Here is a 17,730-nt window from a genome sequence, read left to right as displayed (position 1 = left end):
CCTGCTGGCAGTCTGTCTAGAGAGGGAAAGATAAGTTAACGAGAAAGGAGTTAAGGAGTTAAAAAGTATTCAGTATAATAGAAATTAATTTTAACATCATCAAGAAAACAAAGCAGAAGAGCTGTTTACTCTTAGGCAGCAAATATCAGAAGGATATACATGTGTGATTTTTAATTTATTTTTTTTTAGAGAAAGGTTTTCTTTTTATGCATCATAGCAAAACAAATATATTTCGTATGTATTTCACATAAATCCTGTTACTTTATGACACATTTATTGAAAGATTATGGAATATAAGCAACAGTGACTGATTTTTTACCACCCAAAAAATGGCTTTTCTTCAAGAACTAGCTAACAAAAGATTAAGTTGTTGGAAAAAAAACCAACAAAACACATCTTTCGGAGAAAAAGTTCTCAAAGCTCTTAAGTTAAAAACAAAAGAGATAAATCCAGGGTAACTGTTTAAAGTTATGATGGTTGTAACATCACTCATCAGAAATTAAGAAATGAAGAGCAAAGGCTAATGGCTTGCTCTGGAATGCTCGGCAGTAGGAGTTCATGGTCTCACCAGGGGAGCCAAGATAACTTCCAGCTTGAAGATAGCACAACCTGTCAGACCTCACTGTAATTGAATGCTGACTGGAGAGCTTTGGGCCAATATTGGCACCATTTTAAGTCATGACATTGGCTCTCTGACAGATGCAGGTATACAACAAAGCAAAATAATGCAGTTAAATGTTATATTAGGAAAAGATTTTAAAATTCAGAATACACCTGAGATACTTGAGAATGTGTAAGAAATAATTTCTCATAACTGAGTTTCAAAATGAAACCTTTTGAGGACAGGTATCTCTTAAAATGTGTTTTGACTTGATGTAAAAAGTACAGCAAAGTAAGGAAACAAAGAAAGAGTAATGAAATGCTAGAAAATATTTTGTGTTTAAATCCAGAACCACCCTGTGTACTCTTTATTAATTGTGACTATAAGAAATAACATCATATCTAAATCTTAATTTGGGTACATTCTGAGAAATTTGCAAATTTTGTAGAAATTAGTTTGTGGTTTTAAATGGCACCTTCCTGAGTAGAATCATAGGTCTTAACCAGTTATCCCCTGGCCTTTATCTCTGAATGTCATGACAACAGCTGAAATTTCAGGTTTGTACATAATTTCTTTTAAACAGAGGAATTTTAGTATCAAACCCAAAAGGGTGTTTAAAATAATGTGCTTTATAAAAAAACCCAACACAAAACAAACCCAAAGCAGCTATGACCATAGCTAAACCAGAATTAATTATAGCAGTGCTATGAAAGAAGAAGAAAATTCTATAGCAACTGTTGTTAAAAGGACAGATACCTTGTTTGGGCATGGATTGTTTGGTTTGAGTATTAGCTGTCTACTTTTCAGTATAGAGTCCCCACTGGGTTTTGATTGAACTTGTTTTGAAAGTACATTGTAGATCAATACAACAGGGGCCATTTGATGGTCTGGTAGTTAAATATAAGTGGAACATTCCTCCAAAATTCAGTTTCTAAAGGTACATGGCTGTATTTGCAGAAAAGAGGATGTTACAAGCTTTTGGTATGAGATTCTTGTTCAGTAATTTTTTTTAAATAGAACTTCAAAAAGCTTTATGTTTGCAGCAATAATACTGAAGATTTGTAAAAGTTTTATTTGGAACACAATTTAGTTGTTCAGAGCCTTGGACACATAAAAGAGCAAGGAGATAATTAGTAGTAGTTAATGCAATTTTAGTGAAGTTACAGCAGATACCCTGAGAAAACTTAAGTGTCAAAATGCAACAGGTTTCAACAGATGTTCTCATTTTCATGTACTGAACATGTTGGAGCTTTAAACCTACTAAAGGTTTTAATGCAACCTTGCTATCAGTTGGTTCAAATAACATAGATGACTTTTGGATGTGAACTTTTTATAGATGTAAATAAATTTTCAGCTAAGAAATGACTTAGGTTATTCTGTATCCCAACTGTACTGATAAGGGAACAGATGCACCAATGCCTGAGTGCTTGCTAAGGATCTGAAGCATCCAGAGATTAAAGGGAAGTATTTGGGAAAGCCATGCACGGAAGTGTGTGTTGAACTACCATTTCCTGGCATTTGCTTCCATGGCTTGGGTGGGAGAAGTGCCATCAAGTAAAACTGACTGGTCTCTTTTCCCACGCTGGTGTGAAAGGAAGAGAAGCATGCCTGTTTTGTATTCTACTGGAAGATAATCTCTCCTTTTCCATCTTTCCCAAGACAGCTGGGAAAATGGCAGTAGAGGCATAGCTTAGTTTTTATTTTTCTAAATAGTATATTTTGAAAACACTATTTTCTTTCTTTGGTCCTAAATTCAGTGTTTCATAGTATTTCTTGACCAATCTAGTCAGTTCTGCATTCCCACAATGCTTCTGTATTTCCAGAAATATTTTTTTTTGTGAAACAACAGAGAAGTATATATTTATAAAATAAAAGGAATTGTTATAATTTGCTGCCCTGAAATTTTTTGTAAGAATGACAGAACTGAGAAGAGAGTTTACCCGCAGGAACACTGTGTACCACTGTGTCTCACTTGGAGACTATTTCATTTATTTTGATGCACTTGGAATTTGTAAGTAGCTTGGGGTCATCTTCTTAAGACACGAGTCTTTAGTAGCTCAAGGATAGCTAATGCAAAGTGGGTCAGGAAGGCAGTGCTATTTAAAGTACCACAAATATTTAAACCTACTGGGTAGATCCAGCATGTTCTGTATGTTTACAGTGTTCACCAGTTATCTTGGGGTACGTAGTAAGTGGAGACGCCTAAGTGCTCCTCCTGGAGACTTGATTGACACAGTGCTACATTTTGTATTGTGATGGGTGGTGCATCACAGCATTCTAGCTACCCTGTGAAAGGGGAAGGTTTAGGTTAGGTAAATATATAGCTTTTAGCTCTCCCAGTGTTATTTATTTTCTAAAGTCAGAGGCTCCATAAAAAGGGAAGGATGTAAAACTGCAAAATAAGCGAACCACGAACTTAAGTACTTGGTTGAGTAGAATTGGACCCCTTAAAAGAGAAACTTAAGAAGAGGGATCCTTTTAATAGTATAATAATAGAATTTTTAAATGACATCACAGTGTTTTACTGCAATGTTTCCTTGGATCATACTTGAACCATTATAAAACAAAAGTGCAAGGTGTAAAATGCAGTTGAAAATGACTTAGATCTACTCCACCAAGCTCACCTAGGTCACATGCAGAAAACAGTTTGTGATCTTCTGGAAGATCATAACTGCAGAGTCAGCGAGAATGACAGGAAAATGTGTGAAGTGGCATAAACAGGGTTAGGAGCAGAAAGCTGTGGTAGTCATAGGCATGAATAAATTTGTCTTTTAAGTGGCTGACAGAGTTATTGCGGACATTAACAGAGTGGTGTCTGATCTTTTTTCTTTTGAATGGCTGAGGTGTCTTTTATTCTGTTATGGGACTGTATATGCAGCTTTTGGGTAGTAAAATATTCTATGGTAGATTTAGATGTCGGGGTTTGTTGGATTCCAAATATTTTGTCTTTGAGACCTTTGGTGATTGTTTCTTGCCTGGTAATTATCTTGTACATTTGGGTGAGAAGCCTTTGCTTTTAAATTTACTCAGATCATGTACCTGGATCACTACATAAACTTTGTAATGTACCTAATGTACATGTGTAATGTATCTAATGCACGTGTTACTTCAAACAGCTTCAAGTATTTATCACATAATACTGCTGAGAATAACAGAATTGGAGAGAATGCTCATCAGAAATGTCCAGTGGTCTGTGCATACTGAAGACAGCAAATTTTAAATTAGGGAGTAACAGAGGAGGCAACTTGCTTGTATATAAATAAATGTATTAGCATCTTTTATTTTTAAATGAATGCTGTTCTCAGTAATAATTTCAACAAACACTTGATTTTCAATGGGTACTTTTTTACTGTCTTTCATCATCAAATGTTCAGGTGTAGGGTTTTTGGTGACAATAGGCTCTGTGCTTTTTTCATGTTAGATAAATATATTTTATATACAAGGCTAATCTCATCTATTCAGACTTTCTCCATAACAGTGTTCCAACAAGTTTGTAGCTTTTGTTTTGTGTAAAAATAAAATAGATGTGTATTTCAGTAATTTCCTGTTAAATCAGCAGTATATTTATAAATCTTTTTGTGGTTTTGTACAATATAAAGATAATTTGGTGCAGATACATGTTTTTGGACTGAATTAGAGTTTTGATTTACTAGTATTGCTGGTTTAGTATGTCAGGGAATCAGAGTAATTCTAAACAATAATGCATGTTAAATTGTTTGAAGCAGTGGACCTGCTTTTCCTCAAAGTTTGAACCACTTCCTTGAAACTTTTAAAGAGGAGTGGTATAAGGGTAATGTGGATCAACTGTAAACCACTTATTTTTCCCTGCAATCCATATTTTTTATACTGGTTTCATAAACAAGAGGTTGCAACATGTATATTCAGAACTATTTAAATATTGTATATTTTGGACTTTTGTTGTTTTTGTCTATGTCTCTTTAATTGGATGTGTGTTTATCAAGATTGCTTGAAAGGGAGTACTTGTATGTATTGACTACTAATAAATAAATTTGTAATGGAGAATTTTATATAAATTGGCATGTTTGTATATTGTAGTTACCATCTAACTTTTTCCCTTTAAATTTTTTAGGGAGAGCCTATAACTTTCTGTGAGAATAGTTTTGTGAAGCATCGTTCCAGTAGTACTAAGCAGTTCCTGGAAACTGCTGTTAATCTTCAACTGTTTAAACAGGTATGAGGGGGTAAATGACCCATGTTTAATTATTTTCTCTTTAATCATATCTATATTTAAATACATTTTCCTTTCTGTCAGTTTATGACACTCTGGGATAAAGTAAAAATATTGTGTACAGTCATCCCAGTTTTGTTGTATTTTTAAATCTTGAGTTGTATTTTAAAAGAGTGGTGGTGGTAGGGGAACTCAACAAAAAAATAACCCCAGGGTGCAGGAGCCAGTGCAACATCGCTTCAGAGCCAGTCAGCAACTCATCTGAACAAGAGAAATCATGGATCTCCCAGCTTGATGGTTGAACCTCATTTTCAGCTCTCTTGGCTCATGACCAAAGAACCTAAACAACATAGTGCTTACTTAAATTGAAATTCAGTGGCATTTTATTTAACAACTGGATTAATACTGTAATTGCAGTTTTCATTGCTAGGCACACAGAGAATGTTACAAACCCAAGCAGTAGGGGTGGCCTGAAGAATATGCTAGCTGGTCTGTTAATGCAGGTTTTAAACTAGTAGAGAACAAATTGTTGAATGTCTGGCACAGCTCAGTAATAGTTTCATTACAGTCTTGGAAATTATTTTTTTTCTTTGATTTTATTCTGAAACTTTTTTCTCACATGAGCTCATTGCATCAAGAGTATTAAGAAACTTATTACTAGATTTTAAGAAAATCAAGGAAAATCCAAGTGAAATGGAAGACTCAAAGTATGTATTTGCCTGCAAATAACTGGAATGATTGATGCATGGGAGTTCATGTTTAAATAATCCGGAGGACTTCTTTGAAGATATACTGCCATGATAGATAAGGGAAATTCATTTTATGTAGAACTTCTAATTTTCTAAAAACATTTGGTGCTAATCAGAGGCTAGTGTCTAAAGTAAAGATTTATGCAAGAATGTTAGTTTGTAGAAGTTCTGTGAAAATATTTTTCTCCTAATTATAGAAAAGTTAAGGAAATACTTGTTGCATAACTGGGCTTCTAGAATTTTACAGTGATTTCTTATACAATAACAAGGTGTAAATATAAACTAATACAAAAATCTGAAAACTTTTGAAGTATTCAGCACATGTAATTGAAGTAATGGAGTAAATAGTGTTGTTTACATTTTGTGTCTCAATGTGATAAGCTAGCATGAAATTTTCTTAATAGAAAGCTGCCTAAAAACTATTTCCAAATTGTTGTCAGGCTATTGCTGCTAAAAATCTTAATCTCTAAGAAAATGTTCTAACTTCAGTGAAGTGAATGGGCTTGTCATTGTGGCTCTGTACTTACCCCTTATGCTTTAGTGTGTGTTCAACCAAACTGAATCAGTTTACAGCTTGTTTATAGCTTGCTTTAATTTTATTTCAACTAAAGAAATAATGTATTTTAGAGGATTAGGAAGTGGTAATGATTTTGATCATGTGTGTGGTTTAGTAGTAGTAGGTTTTTTTCGTTCTTCTGGTTTCTGCTGCAAAGGTTACTCCTTTTTCAGCTAATCCTTAGCCCAGCTGCATCTTCTCAATTTTTTCCCACTGACAAATGAGCTGTTTTCAAAGTTGTTTGTTTTAAAAAAGACTGAATTGTACTTTACTTTGTTCTGGAAAATCTTTTAAGCAGAAAATCATTCTTAGAAGCAGCCTGAAACCCAGACTAAGCAGAAATTAGGTACTTTAAGTAGTCTTTTTGCCATAACTGACAAGTAATCTTTATTTGTGTCATTTTATAAAATCCTTCCCCTGATATTTTTTCTTTGTAGATTTTTAATCTTTTTCAATGCTCTCCTACATTACAATATGTTAATTTGTCTAATTTAAACATTCTCTTAATTTTGAAATTTGCAGTATCTTTTCACAAAAGCACTTGCAAATCACTGTTGGAATACATTGTGGAAATAATTCTTTGTCTTACTCCCATTAAGGATATTTTAATCTTCAACATCATCTGTTTTTACTTTGTATTGCATTTTGACATGCTTTCTATTAACGATATCCCCAAATGTAGTAGCTGTTGTACCAGAATCATTAACTAACCTCTATATAGGATTGGTCCCAAAGCTTACTCTTTAATACCATGACTGGTGACACTTCCAGCCTGACACTTTTCCTTTCATTACAAGCTGTTATCTCCTTTATGGGCCAGTCCTTATCCTACCTAAACTTTGGGCATTCTGATTTTATTTCATCTAAACAGCACCGTTACTCTTCAACTATCTTTCCTTTACCTTGACAGACTCTCAAAACTTTTGTAAATTCTAGAGATGTGTGCTAGTTTCCTTAGAATTGTGTAGCAGAGGTGAACCTGTGGATTTTTTACTTGAGTTTTATTTCTCAGGTATTGTAATGTCCATTGCTGTATCTCATTTATATTAACACGTGTATTTTTTGTTCCCTTATTCAGCATCATAGTCCTTACTGACAATTAAGCAGGATATTTTTTTGTCAGGACCATGCTTAGATTGGCTTTTAGCATCAAAACATTGTCTTGAACATCTACATATTTTATGTAGATATTATTTAAATCAGGTTGGTGACTTCAAGTTTTTGGAATTTGCAAGGACTGTTTGTATTTATCTGAAACAGAATGCACCACGTTGTTAATTTTTTTCCTAGGAATTAATAAAAATAATTTATTATAAGGATCACAACTTGCAGGAATCTGAAATTCAGTTTCCTGCAATTTGTTGACTACGGTTTTCTAAAGCTGCCTTCTGCCCTGAACCAATTTCATTTTAAAAACCCTGGTTATTGTTATTCTTAAACTAATAGTATATTGAATCATATACAAATATTTTTCTTTAAAAGAAAATAACTGTTATTTATATATTAAATATTCCTATTTACTGGTAAAATATTCTGTATATGACAGTTTTTCTTCAGATGACATGTTTGCTCTCTTAGACTGTAAACTTACTTTACTTATTTTCTCACTTCCAGCCCCTCCCATCTTTTATATCAATGCTATTATGAATGCCATTTATCTGTTAGCTTTCTCAAAACCTTAGTAAGGCTCCCCTTTAATTTGCGTAATATGGAAGGCAGTAATCTTTATATCAAGCCACAAACGTAATCAATTAATAGTTGCATCTTATATGTCAAATAGTTCTCATGAGTGTTTGGGGAAAATACAGAATTAGTTCTTCAAACTAGCATGAAGACTAATGCTAGACTATCTCATTAAATAATAGAGCTGTATAAGTGATGTAATTGGCAACATTTACTGCGATTTGTTCCTAAAATGGTGGAAAGTGCTAACTAGAAAAAAAAAAAGGGAAATAATTAGGGCTTGAAGAATCATAAGTCTTTGAGAATTTTAAATTTCATTTACAAACCTTATGGGTTTCACTCTGTTGTCAGCTATTGAGCTGTTACAGTGTGGAAATCACATTTATAATGTTTTCTTTGTATCTACCAACTTTTGTTTTTAATAATTGGTGAACTGACTTGTAATTGTTACTCCTGCCTGAATAAATTTGATTTAGCTCAAAAACATAATGTCGCCTTCCAAACCTCCTACGCCTTATCATCTGTGCATCAAGAGCTTCTGAAATGGATGTGGTCTGTATTTTGGTTTTAGAATTCAAGAATATTTAAGGATTGTGCTGTCTTTAATCGGCTGAAAATCCAAGAGTAGCCCTCGTATTTCTAGCTTTTCATTGAAAGCAATAGTCAGCCAAGGGCTCTTTGGATCTCCAAGGGAATGCATTTCTTGAATAGTAGGCCAGAGAGTGTGGGCTTGAAAAATGGGAGGAGAAAACCATAAAATGTAACTGCAATTCACATGCTGTTCTTTTCATGTAGCAATTTATGTGCAGCCATTAACAGTAAATGATTAAAAAGTAGTAACTGCTGCTACCACTACTAAAACATACAGTTTACTTTAAATAATGTCTTCAATGTCTTTTTTTTCCTAATAGTTCTGTTTGTCAGTCTTTACATTAAATACTCAACTGGAGTGATCCCCTAAAAACTGAAATTTGGTTTCTGTCTCAACCTTCTGTTGATCGAATTTTACCAAACAATGAGAACGTCCATAAATCGTATGTTAGTGTATAGTATGGAATGAATTCATAACTTTCCCAAAAGAGATAATGTCATACAGTTCAAAGGCTGGGGATGGGAGGAGGGGGTTGGTTTGATTTGTTTCTTTTCTTCCCCACAGCATTAGCTGAAGGTGCTCTTATCTCTTTCTTTCTGTGAAATAATCCAGTGATCCCATAGTGGTCTGACCATGAACCAACCTATTTGGAAAAAAAGCCAGCTTGCAGTAAAATTAGAAAAATAAGAAATAAATTAAACAAGAAGGAGAAATAAATGCTTGTCTTATTCTTGATGCTGGAAATTTTGTACTGTGAGAAAGTAATTTGTTTCATGTCACTAGTCTGTTCAGTGACAAGCATCAGATTGTCACTGACAGCATTGGGATAACCTGTGGTAAAATATGATACAGCCAAATAATTAATTTTGGTTGGTTCCTATGTACTGTTTAGCGCCAGTGAATAATTTTAAATTTTTGCTGGATGATGAACTGTGTATAATTGGAAAAATGCTTTCTCGCTTTATCTCTGAGACTTGACTTAGCCTTTTCAAAACAAAAAGGGAAGGGCTGCTTCTCGAAAGAATTTTAAACTTTCAAGAATGTGCTTGTACTTTGAAGCCTGGTAATTCTTGTAAAGAATGTATAGGTTCCTTCTGAAAGGTTTAACTGCTAATTATCTTTGACTTTTCTGGTGTACTTTGATTATTTCAGTCTTTCTGTGTACACTTCTATGTGGATTCAAATCCATGTGTTCCTGCAGTTGTAACATGTGCATGAGGACAACTGTTAAAACATGCATCTGTAGATGGAACTAAGTAAGTGTTAGTGGTTAAAGAAAAGGGCAAACAGATGTGTTGGAACTTAAAAATGTGGTGGTGTCAGCCCTGAGCTGTGCTCGGTCAGGAGGAGAGGGCTTTAGGGGTCTGCCCTGGTATCACGCCTCACGTTGTTTTGGGACTCTGTGCGTCACTTTCCCATACACTTAAACAAAACATCCTTCAAGTCAGTTTGCACTCTGCTGGTCACATCAACCTCCTGCCACCACCGTTTCTGAAGCCAAGCCACGGCCTTCCTCTGCTGTCTTGGTGTAGATGATTTCGCTACAGTTTCCCTTCACATACTGTTCTTTCAGAGTAATTTTTCATGTAAAAGACATACACTTAATGGACCTCAAGCAGACATTGTAGTCTGTGATTTCTCCCAACTGGGTGTGGTGAAATGTTTCCAGTTGCTCTGAAGGTACTTTCTGTGCACAAGTTCTACTTTGGACCTATTGATGCATACCCAGAAAGGGATACTGTTTTTTTTTCTTTTTTTTTTTTTGACAATTTGAAGTAAATGTACAATTGCAAAACAGAGCATCAGGAAGCAGCTCGGTGATCTTTATTTGATTATGATTACAAATCCAAAGGTATTGTTTGTAAGGAAATAAACTGATGTATTTTCATATTTGTAAATTCTGCATAAAACATATAATTTGTGGTATATTTAGAATGCCCTGATATTTCTGCTGCTCAAAATTCTGACTTCTAAATCCATCTAAAAGCAGTAAATTATATATAAGCTATATGTTCTCTTGAACTTCCATGTTCCACTATAATATACACACTAAAAACTGTAACCATGTGTAGTAATAGAAGGGCCAACAAAGTGTGACTTTTTTTTCCAGTTTATTGATGGCCGACTATCAAAATTAAATGCAGGAAGAGGATTCTCTGATGTTTTTGAAGAGGAAATCACAGCAGGAGGCTTTTGTGGAGGTACAGAATTAATTTGAGTGTACTCACTGATTATGCTTCCTTGAGAGCTGTTCAACATGATGATATTTTCAGGATGTCCTGTTAATTTTAGAAGTCACTTATTAATACTTCATTGTAGCCATTCATTCTTGGAAAGGTTTCGGCCTTTAATGGATCATTGCTGGGACACTTACTATTATGTATCTAGTATATTAAATAAAGATATGCTGTTTTTATCCCATAAAATAATACTTAGATTTCATTGTAAGAGGAAATATCACTATATTATTTACATTTTACCTGCACTTTTACATAATGTGATACATGATGTGCAAACTGTATTTTAAAATCAATGTTTAAATCTTGGCTGCTGAACTTTTTCTACATAGTCTTCCTTTGCCAGATGACCCTTAAATGGGCATATTTAAAGAGGAAAGGATTTGGCAGCCACGGAGGAATTATCGAGTGGTGCAGAGACATCTTTGTCTTCTGTAAAATACCTCTTTTATGCTCAAGAGTATATAAATCCTTTTGTTCAAGATTTCCACTGCCTTCTCCTGCCCTCTGTGTCTTGTACTATGATCTAGCATGTAAATTTTCTTTTCTTGATTAAAGTGTGGTTAGTTATACAGGAATTTACTTCTTTTCTGTCTTTTTAGAGTAACTTATGCTGCTCTGTAAACAGATCTTGGGCATTGAGCATCCATTATTCAGACAGGTGGTTGTCTATACAGAGTGTGTTGGCTGGCTGCAGCTGGGGGGTCAGGAGGCTGCAATAAAGTTGCAGTGTAAGTCAGATAAAGCTTGTTTCTTGGCTGCACACTGGCAGCCTGTGAACCACGTCTCACCTGGCTCTGCCCAGGAAGGAGTGCTTGCTTCGCTAGCCGCTCTCACTTAGATTGCACCTTGTGCTTACTTTTTAAGTCAGACAAGCTCTATATTGCCAGTTTGTGGACAAATTGCTTAGGGCACATATTCAGTATTTACATAACTGCTGTCTCATTATTGTTATGAAGTGCAGGGCTAACAATATGTGTGCAATTGAAGGTGACATTTTGTGACGCTAATGGGGTAGAACCATGATCTCTTTGCAGAGTTAACTCCCATCAACTTTATCATGAAGCTTAAGGTTTTCGAAAAAAAACCACAGGTAAAACCTAGCCTTCAGAAAAGTCACAGAAAATTAGTGTGCGCTACAGGCTGCTTAAAGGACAGGTGAAAATACTCTCAGCTATAGAAAGTATGATTGTAAAATAAAAGAATCAAATGGAAAGTGTTTCTTTAATTAAGCTCTTTAAATTTGCATTTTCCCATATATGTGAGCATAACTAAACCAGTATAGGAAGTAAAACTGGGAATTGGAAACTAAACCCTAGATTTCACAATTTTTTACAAATAATTTTTGTTAAAAGTAAAGTTGTCAAATTTATTTCCTTGTGGCTGGTGTGTGAAATGTGTCAGGTATTCCATTACCATTTGTGTCTTATACTTAATTTTTTCATGAGTTTTTATTTTCTGTTATGTGTATTATTCTGGAAAAGTACTAGTTCTCTAGATTTTTATGTAGCTTTCAACACAAGAATATTGTGATGATTGATTGGCCTAGCACTTAGATTTCTTGTAGAATACATTGATTTAAGTAATATATAACAACATGAATTTTATTACAGAAGATTTTTTGGGGTTTTTTGGTTGGTCTAATGTGGTGGTTCTAATACAAAAAAAAAACCCCAAAATTAAAACCTTTGAAACTATCTTAATAATTCATTTTAAGGAGTCAACGTTTTCTTCATAGAGCTCCGGTAGGTTCAATACTAGCTGAGGGCATGCAGTGTTATAATGGTCTTCTCTGTAGATGAATGTTTATTTCTTTTCTTTATTGCATTCCCTGACGTTTCTCTACCCAATTAGAAAACAGTTAAACTTTATGGTGATTTTCTTTGATGTTGTTTACTAGCTATAGTAATTGCTGAAGTCACAGGCTGTCTGAGATGTGGAAAGAGGGATTGTTAAGAATATTTCAAGCCGGATGCTGTATGAATATATTGATAGGAGTTGGAAGTTGGGAAATGTCATGTAAGAGAACATACTTACAGTTTATTGAATTAATTTCATTAAGACACACTAGCAGTGATTAAATTTCACCTTATCAAGTGATATTTGCACGCTACCTTCTCTGGTAGTTCCAGGAAGCCAACTTGAAGAAGTAAAAAATGATAATTTTTTCTTTAGATTGCTCTTTGATGTTTTTACTGGAGATAGGATTATAATGATCCTTTCTAAGCAGGCATTGCTGAAATGGATGGAAGTGCCCAAGATTAATATCAACAGCTCAGTTTTTTCACCTCAATGAGACTCTTGGGAATAACTTTTACAGTGATGCAGTTAGTTCTCAACTGTGTTCTAGGAGATTGAGCCTCGGATATGTTTTGGCTTTCTACTAGACAATGCAGTAGTTCCATCCAGGCCTTAGTTAACTGATCATTGCAAAGCTTAAGAAGTTTTGAGGACTCCTGTTAAAGTCAAGGAAGTATGGTCCTTTCAGAATGGGTAAACTCTGTTTGAAACTTCAGCATTCTTGTCAATATGTCTTGTCTGGGGTTAGTAACAGCTCCCAGGACCATAGTATTCAAGTGACTGATGTACTCTAAACCTTTCTCAGGGATGAGGGACCCGATATTTGGCATTCAACAGAAGAAGCTTTGGGAAATAGTATTCATTTCCTTTTCAAGTGCTTGGTAGAATTTAACCCTATCCTTCATGTCCAGCTTAGTGGAGCAGTTGTTTTTGGTAGTCCTACAGAAGCCAGTAGCTCTCACTTGCCTTTTAGTGGTTTTCCTTTGTCAAAGAAAGTAGATACAGTTAATAATTTAAAATCATTTTTCTGCACGAGTATATAGTTGTGCCACAATCCTTAGGCTTTTCTCTCATTCTTTTTCCTTAGGATGGTACCATCTGCAATCCATGTAATTTTTGTACTTGAAAGTTTGCCCAGTGGGATCATTATGTTTGAATGCAGTTCATTATATGTTGTTCTTTCCTTTGAGTTGGTGTTTTTCCTTTTAGACTTTTTAACAGTATGACACCTTATCATAGCTTTAATTTCTCTTTCTACCTCAACTGGAATTAAAAACTCTCAGTAGTGAAAATATTTTCTTTTACAAAGAAAGTAGCAAACATTAAATAAGAGATACCTTTTTTTTTTTTTTTTTCTTAGTGTACATGTATTCTTATCTTTGCATTCCTTGTCTGTCTGGGAAAAATGAAATTAATGAATACTCCTCTGAGGGAATTTTAATGCATATTGCGAGGAGGGTTGAAACATTTAAAGTGTTGAATGTATGTTTGATTGTGTTAAATTTATATTTCTATTTCAGGAAATTCAAGATCTTATCAGCAGTGGATGCATACAGTGAAGGTATAAACTTGCTTATATTCTATAATAAATAGTGTATCTACGGTATATGCAGTAATTTTGTGCATTTTTTTCTTTTTGTCCCATACACAAATGGCAAAACGCACAAGACTTTTCTGTCTGTATAGTCAGGGATTTCACTTACTGTATCGTGTTACATTCCATAACTGTGAATTAGGTGTGACAGTGCAATTTGATACGAAGTTTATCAGTTGTAGTAGATAACAGTTTTGTTAATATGGATTTGTGCAGTTTGGCTAGGAGAAGACCCTTGGTATAACCTTGTTATTCTGCAGGATTAGTAAAATATATTATTTTAGATTAAGAGAAATATTGCATGATTAAATGAGTTAGTTCTTTCTGTCAGGTCAAAGTATTTTTAAGTTGTGTAATAAATATGATGGGAGCACATGAGAAATAGCCATAACTTCTGAATTGATTTTGAAATGGTAACAATGAAGGAAGAAAGAAAATACATCATTGTGTTAGAATGCATTGATAAATGTGTCAGCTATGATAATGACATACTGTAACCCTTGTGTAGCTGCAGACAGCAAGTTGGGGAGGAAACACAGCTGTGGTTATTCTTGCAAATTCAAAAGCAAGATTGTTATTTTTTTACAGCACACCATGTATTTTTCCTTGCTGTTGTCTTAAAGTTTGCTTTGTGTTAAAATCTTACTAAAATACCTTTTTTTGTGTATTTCAGAAAGGTGGTGCATTGATCAACACAGCAATGACCAAAGCCACCCCGGCTGTGAAGACAGCATATAAATTCGTAAGATAATCTCTTTCAAATGAATAATACATAAAAATACTTCAACTTCCTACAACCTCTCATTCTTCCTGAACACTTAAAAACCTAAGCATTTTGTAATTGTATTGCAGAAAAACCTTCCCCTGCAGAACGTTTTTAGCTTCATTTTTTTTCTCAGATAGCACTAGGATTTAGAGTTGATTCAGAGTTCTCCAGGTAGCTTGTACGTTAGAACTGACACTTTCAAAGCATCACTGTGCTGTTTTTGTTTCAATCATAATACATACTACAAGCTTATTTGAATATAATTTAGATACTTGATGCACAGCTGTGTATTTGATACACAGCTCTTCCTGACCTGGTGGCAACATGATTAAAACATGGACTACAAAAATAGAAATTGTCATTTACACTAAGGCCCCATGACACAACATAGGCATTGCAAAATAAACGTGAGTGTAACATTTTGTAAATGTTACATTTATATGTAATATAAGTGGTGTTAACATGGTGTGGAGACCTTCTCTACTCAGAACAGATACAGATTGTGCTAGCAAATGGAGTCCTGGTTTATACAGTTACAATTTCACTTTGGCACTAAGTGCTACATTATGGAGAAGATGTGATAAAGCATCAGTAATGTGTGCAGCAAGTCTTTTCTGTCATCTGCTCTTTTAAAGATGGTACTAGAATACTCAAGTTTAACTGGATTTAATGATTATACTCTTGAGATTAAAAGTTGAATCTCAACAGTCTTGTTTTAAAAGACTGCCTAACTAATAAAACATGTGAAATTATACAGTATCATGCAGTATTAAAAAAAACAGTGTAAAATGAAAGGGGAAGTATCTTAAGGTTGTATTCTTAATATATGGGAAAAAAACTTTTGGCTTCCTTTTTGCTTTTCCCGATGTTTTCCCAGTTGGATGCATAAAAAGTATTCTGAGTAAATCAGTACATCAGTCTAAGCTAGTGTATTTTAAGTAAAGTTTTCAAACAAAATTTTTAATTTTACATCAGTTGAAAAACACTGCAGTCATGGAGGGAAACAGGTAAAGAAATTAAATATCATTAATATTCATGAACTCATCTATAATTTTTTTAAATTGTTCATTATTAGGTTATCTACAAATTATTCTTCTTCAATTTACACTAGCTTAAACTGTGCTTACGTGATCTTTGCCTAGCCTTCAGTTTTTATAATGGTGTCCTCGATAATGAAGGTTCTTCGAAGTGAACTTCTGTTTAGGAAGTAAATTTTGTCAGGAACTCTGTGTATAAGGTATTCATATTTATACCCCATTAATTTTTTTATGCTATTGCCCTTTATGGAGCTTGTTACTTGACAAATGAAACGTGCATTTCTTAATTGCTTGATAATTGATTGGTAGCCTTAAATATACTTGGTACCATCCCTCAGAATTAGAACAAAGCACTCCAAAATTCATCCAAATGCTGTGAGCACGATCTGGAAAGTTTAAAGTGGCTCTCAGGTTAGCATCTGCTACATGGCACCCCATTGTGCTGCTATTGATCTCATAAAAGTATGATTTAAGGATCAAAAAGATTCTCTTACCTCTTGATTAAAAAAAAATAAATTCTTAATTTTGTTCTGTAGAAAGCCATGGAAAAAATGGTGATTTCCACATAATTATGCCCTTAAATATATTTTTAAAACTCCTATATTCAAGATAATATTGAAAACTTACATTTTTTTCCTAGATTTTTATAGGAAAAATACCCTTTCTTCTAATAGGGTGGTCCCCACACCTTCCCCCACCATCTTTTCTTGTTTTTCTACTCTCCCTCCTTCTCTCTTTCTCTTCATTTTATTATTATTTTTAAATAGAAGTACATGGTAGTCTGTATTGATAATTCATATCTCTATTGAAGAACATTCTTGGCTCTGTTTTCTATGCAACAGTGATCCTTGGCTGTCTCTTTTATAACATACAGAATTCTCCCCTAAATAGTAGCACAATGTTGTTAAGCAACACTGGGCAAAAACTCCATCTGCATATGAAATCACTTCATTCCTCTTAAGATTGATGTTGCCCTGCAAGTTGCCAGACTGGAACACTGCAGCAGTCATCTTGAAAATCTTAACATTTTTCCAACGTGCCTTACTGCTAAAATAACCTTCACATTTAAAGGACCATTTCAAATAAAGGAGTGATGTATATGCCCATTTTTAGCCTGTACTTAAGTAAGATTGGAGAATTCTTGAGTATGTGTGTTTTCATGAGCATTGGCATGCATATACTGAATCAAATCCTGAAATATAGAGACAAAGAATAAATATATAAAACACAATGACAATGCATGTATGAAATTTGTGATAAAGGTTATTGTCCTTTGTATTACTCACTGGTTAAAAAAATAATATAATCATGTCAGCATAAAGCATGTTCCATGACTACAGCCAGTGTTTTGCAGATCTAAACTCCTTTTATTTTTCTAGGCAAAAAATCAGGCAAGGCAAGGAATAAAAGAAGTGAAGAGTAAGTTAAAACACAAGGTATGTAGTACATTTATTACTTTCTTACCTTGGTTCCTGTATCGGTTTAAAGCTCATACTTTACAAATCACATGAGATTTGTGTTTTTAATGACTTTTGAAATATGCTTAGCCCTTTGTTCAACAATACATTTTTCATAACGAGCCCTCTGGCAACTACCTGTCATTCTATGCATCCACTGAATAATCTCTTTATTGTTTGCATATTTTATCATAGAACAACAGAGGTCTTCAAAGATACCTTAACAGGATGTATGTTTTCATAAAGTTGATTGCTTTGATATCACAATCAAAACCTTTGCTTCAAGCTGAGAATTTAAGCTGGGAGAGTCTTGCAGTGCAGTGTATTTCAGAAGGTGTAGTTGTTTCTTTTGGCTCCATAAGATATGTGGACAATGGCAATGTATAAATTAAGGAATCGTTTCATTTTGCAAAAACAATGTTTTTGTATGTATCAGAAAATACATGCTAGGTATTTTGCAGCTGCTTTT

General features: G+C 34.2%; 1 protein-coding gene across 1 annotated transcript in view; it reads left to right on the top strand.

The window, feature by feature from the left end:
- Positions 1–17,730, top strand: part of DENND1B (DENN/MADD domain containing 1B) — a 152,606-nt gene that overhangs the window by 114,121 nt on the left and 20,755 nt on the right. Inside the window, exons 14-18 of the mRNA XM_009999938.1 lie at positions 4,692–4,793; positions 10,481–10,571; positions 13,928–13,968; positions 14,675–14,743; positions 17,184–17,240. Of these exons, the coding sequence (XP_009998240.1) occupies positions 4,692–4,793; positions 10,481–10,571; positions 13,928–13,968; positions 14,675–14,743; positions 17,184–17,240 (360 nt within the window). The remainder of the gene's footprint in view (positions 1–4,691; positions 4,794–10,480; positions 10,572–13,927; positions 13,969–14,674; positions 14,744–17,183; positions 17,241–17,730) is intronic.

Source organism: Chaetura pelagica, unplaced genomic scaffold (genome assembly GCF_000747805.2).
Source record: "Chaetura pelagica isolate M959 unplaced genomic scaffold, ChaPel_1.0 scaffold246, whole genome shotgun sequence".
NCBI lineage: Eukaryota > Metazoa > Chordata > Aves > Apodiformes > Apodidae > Chaetura > Chaetura pelagica.
This window is presented reverse-complemented; position numbering and strand designations above follow the sequence as displayed.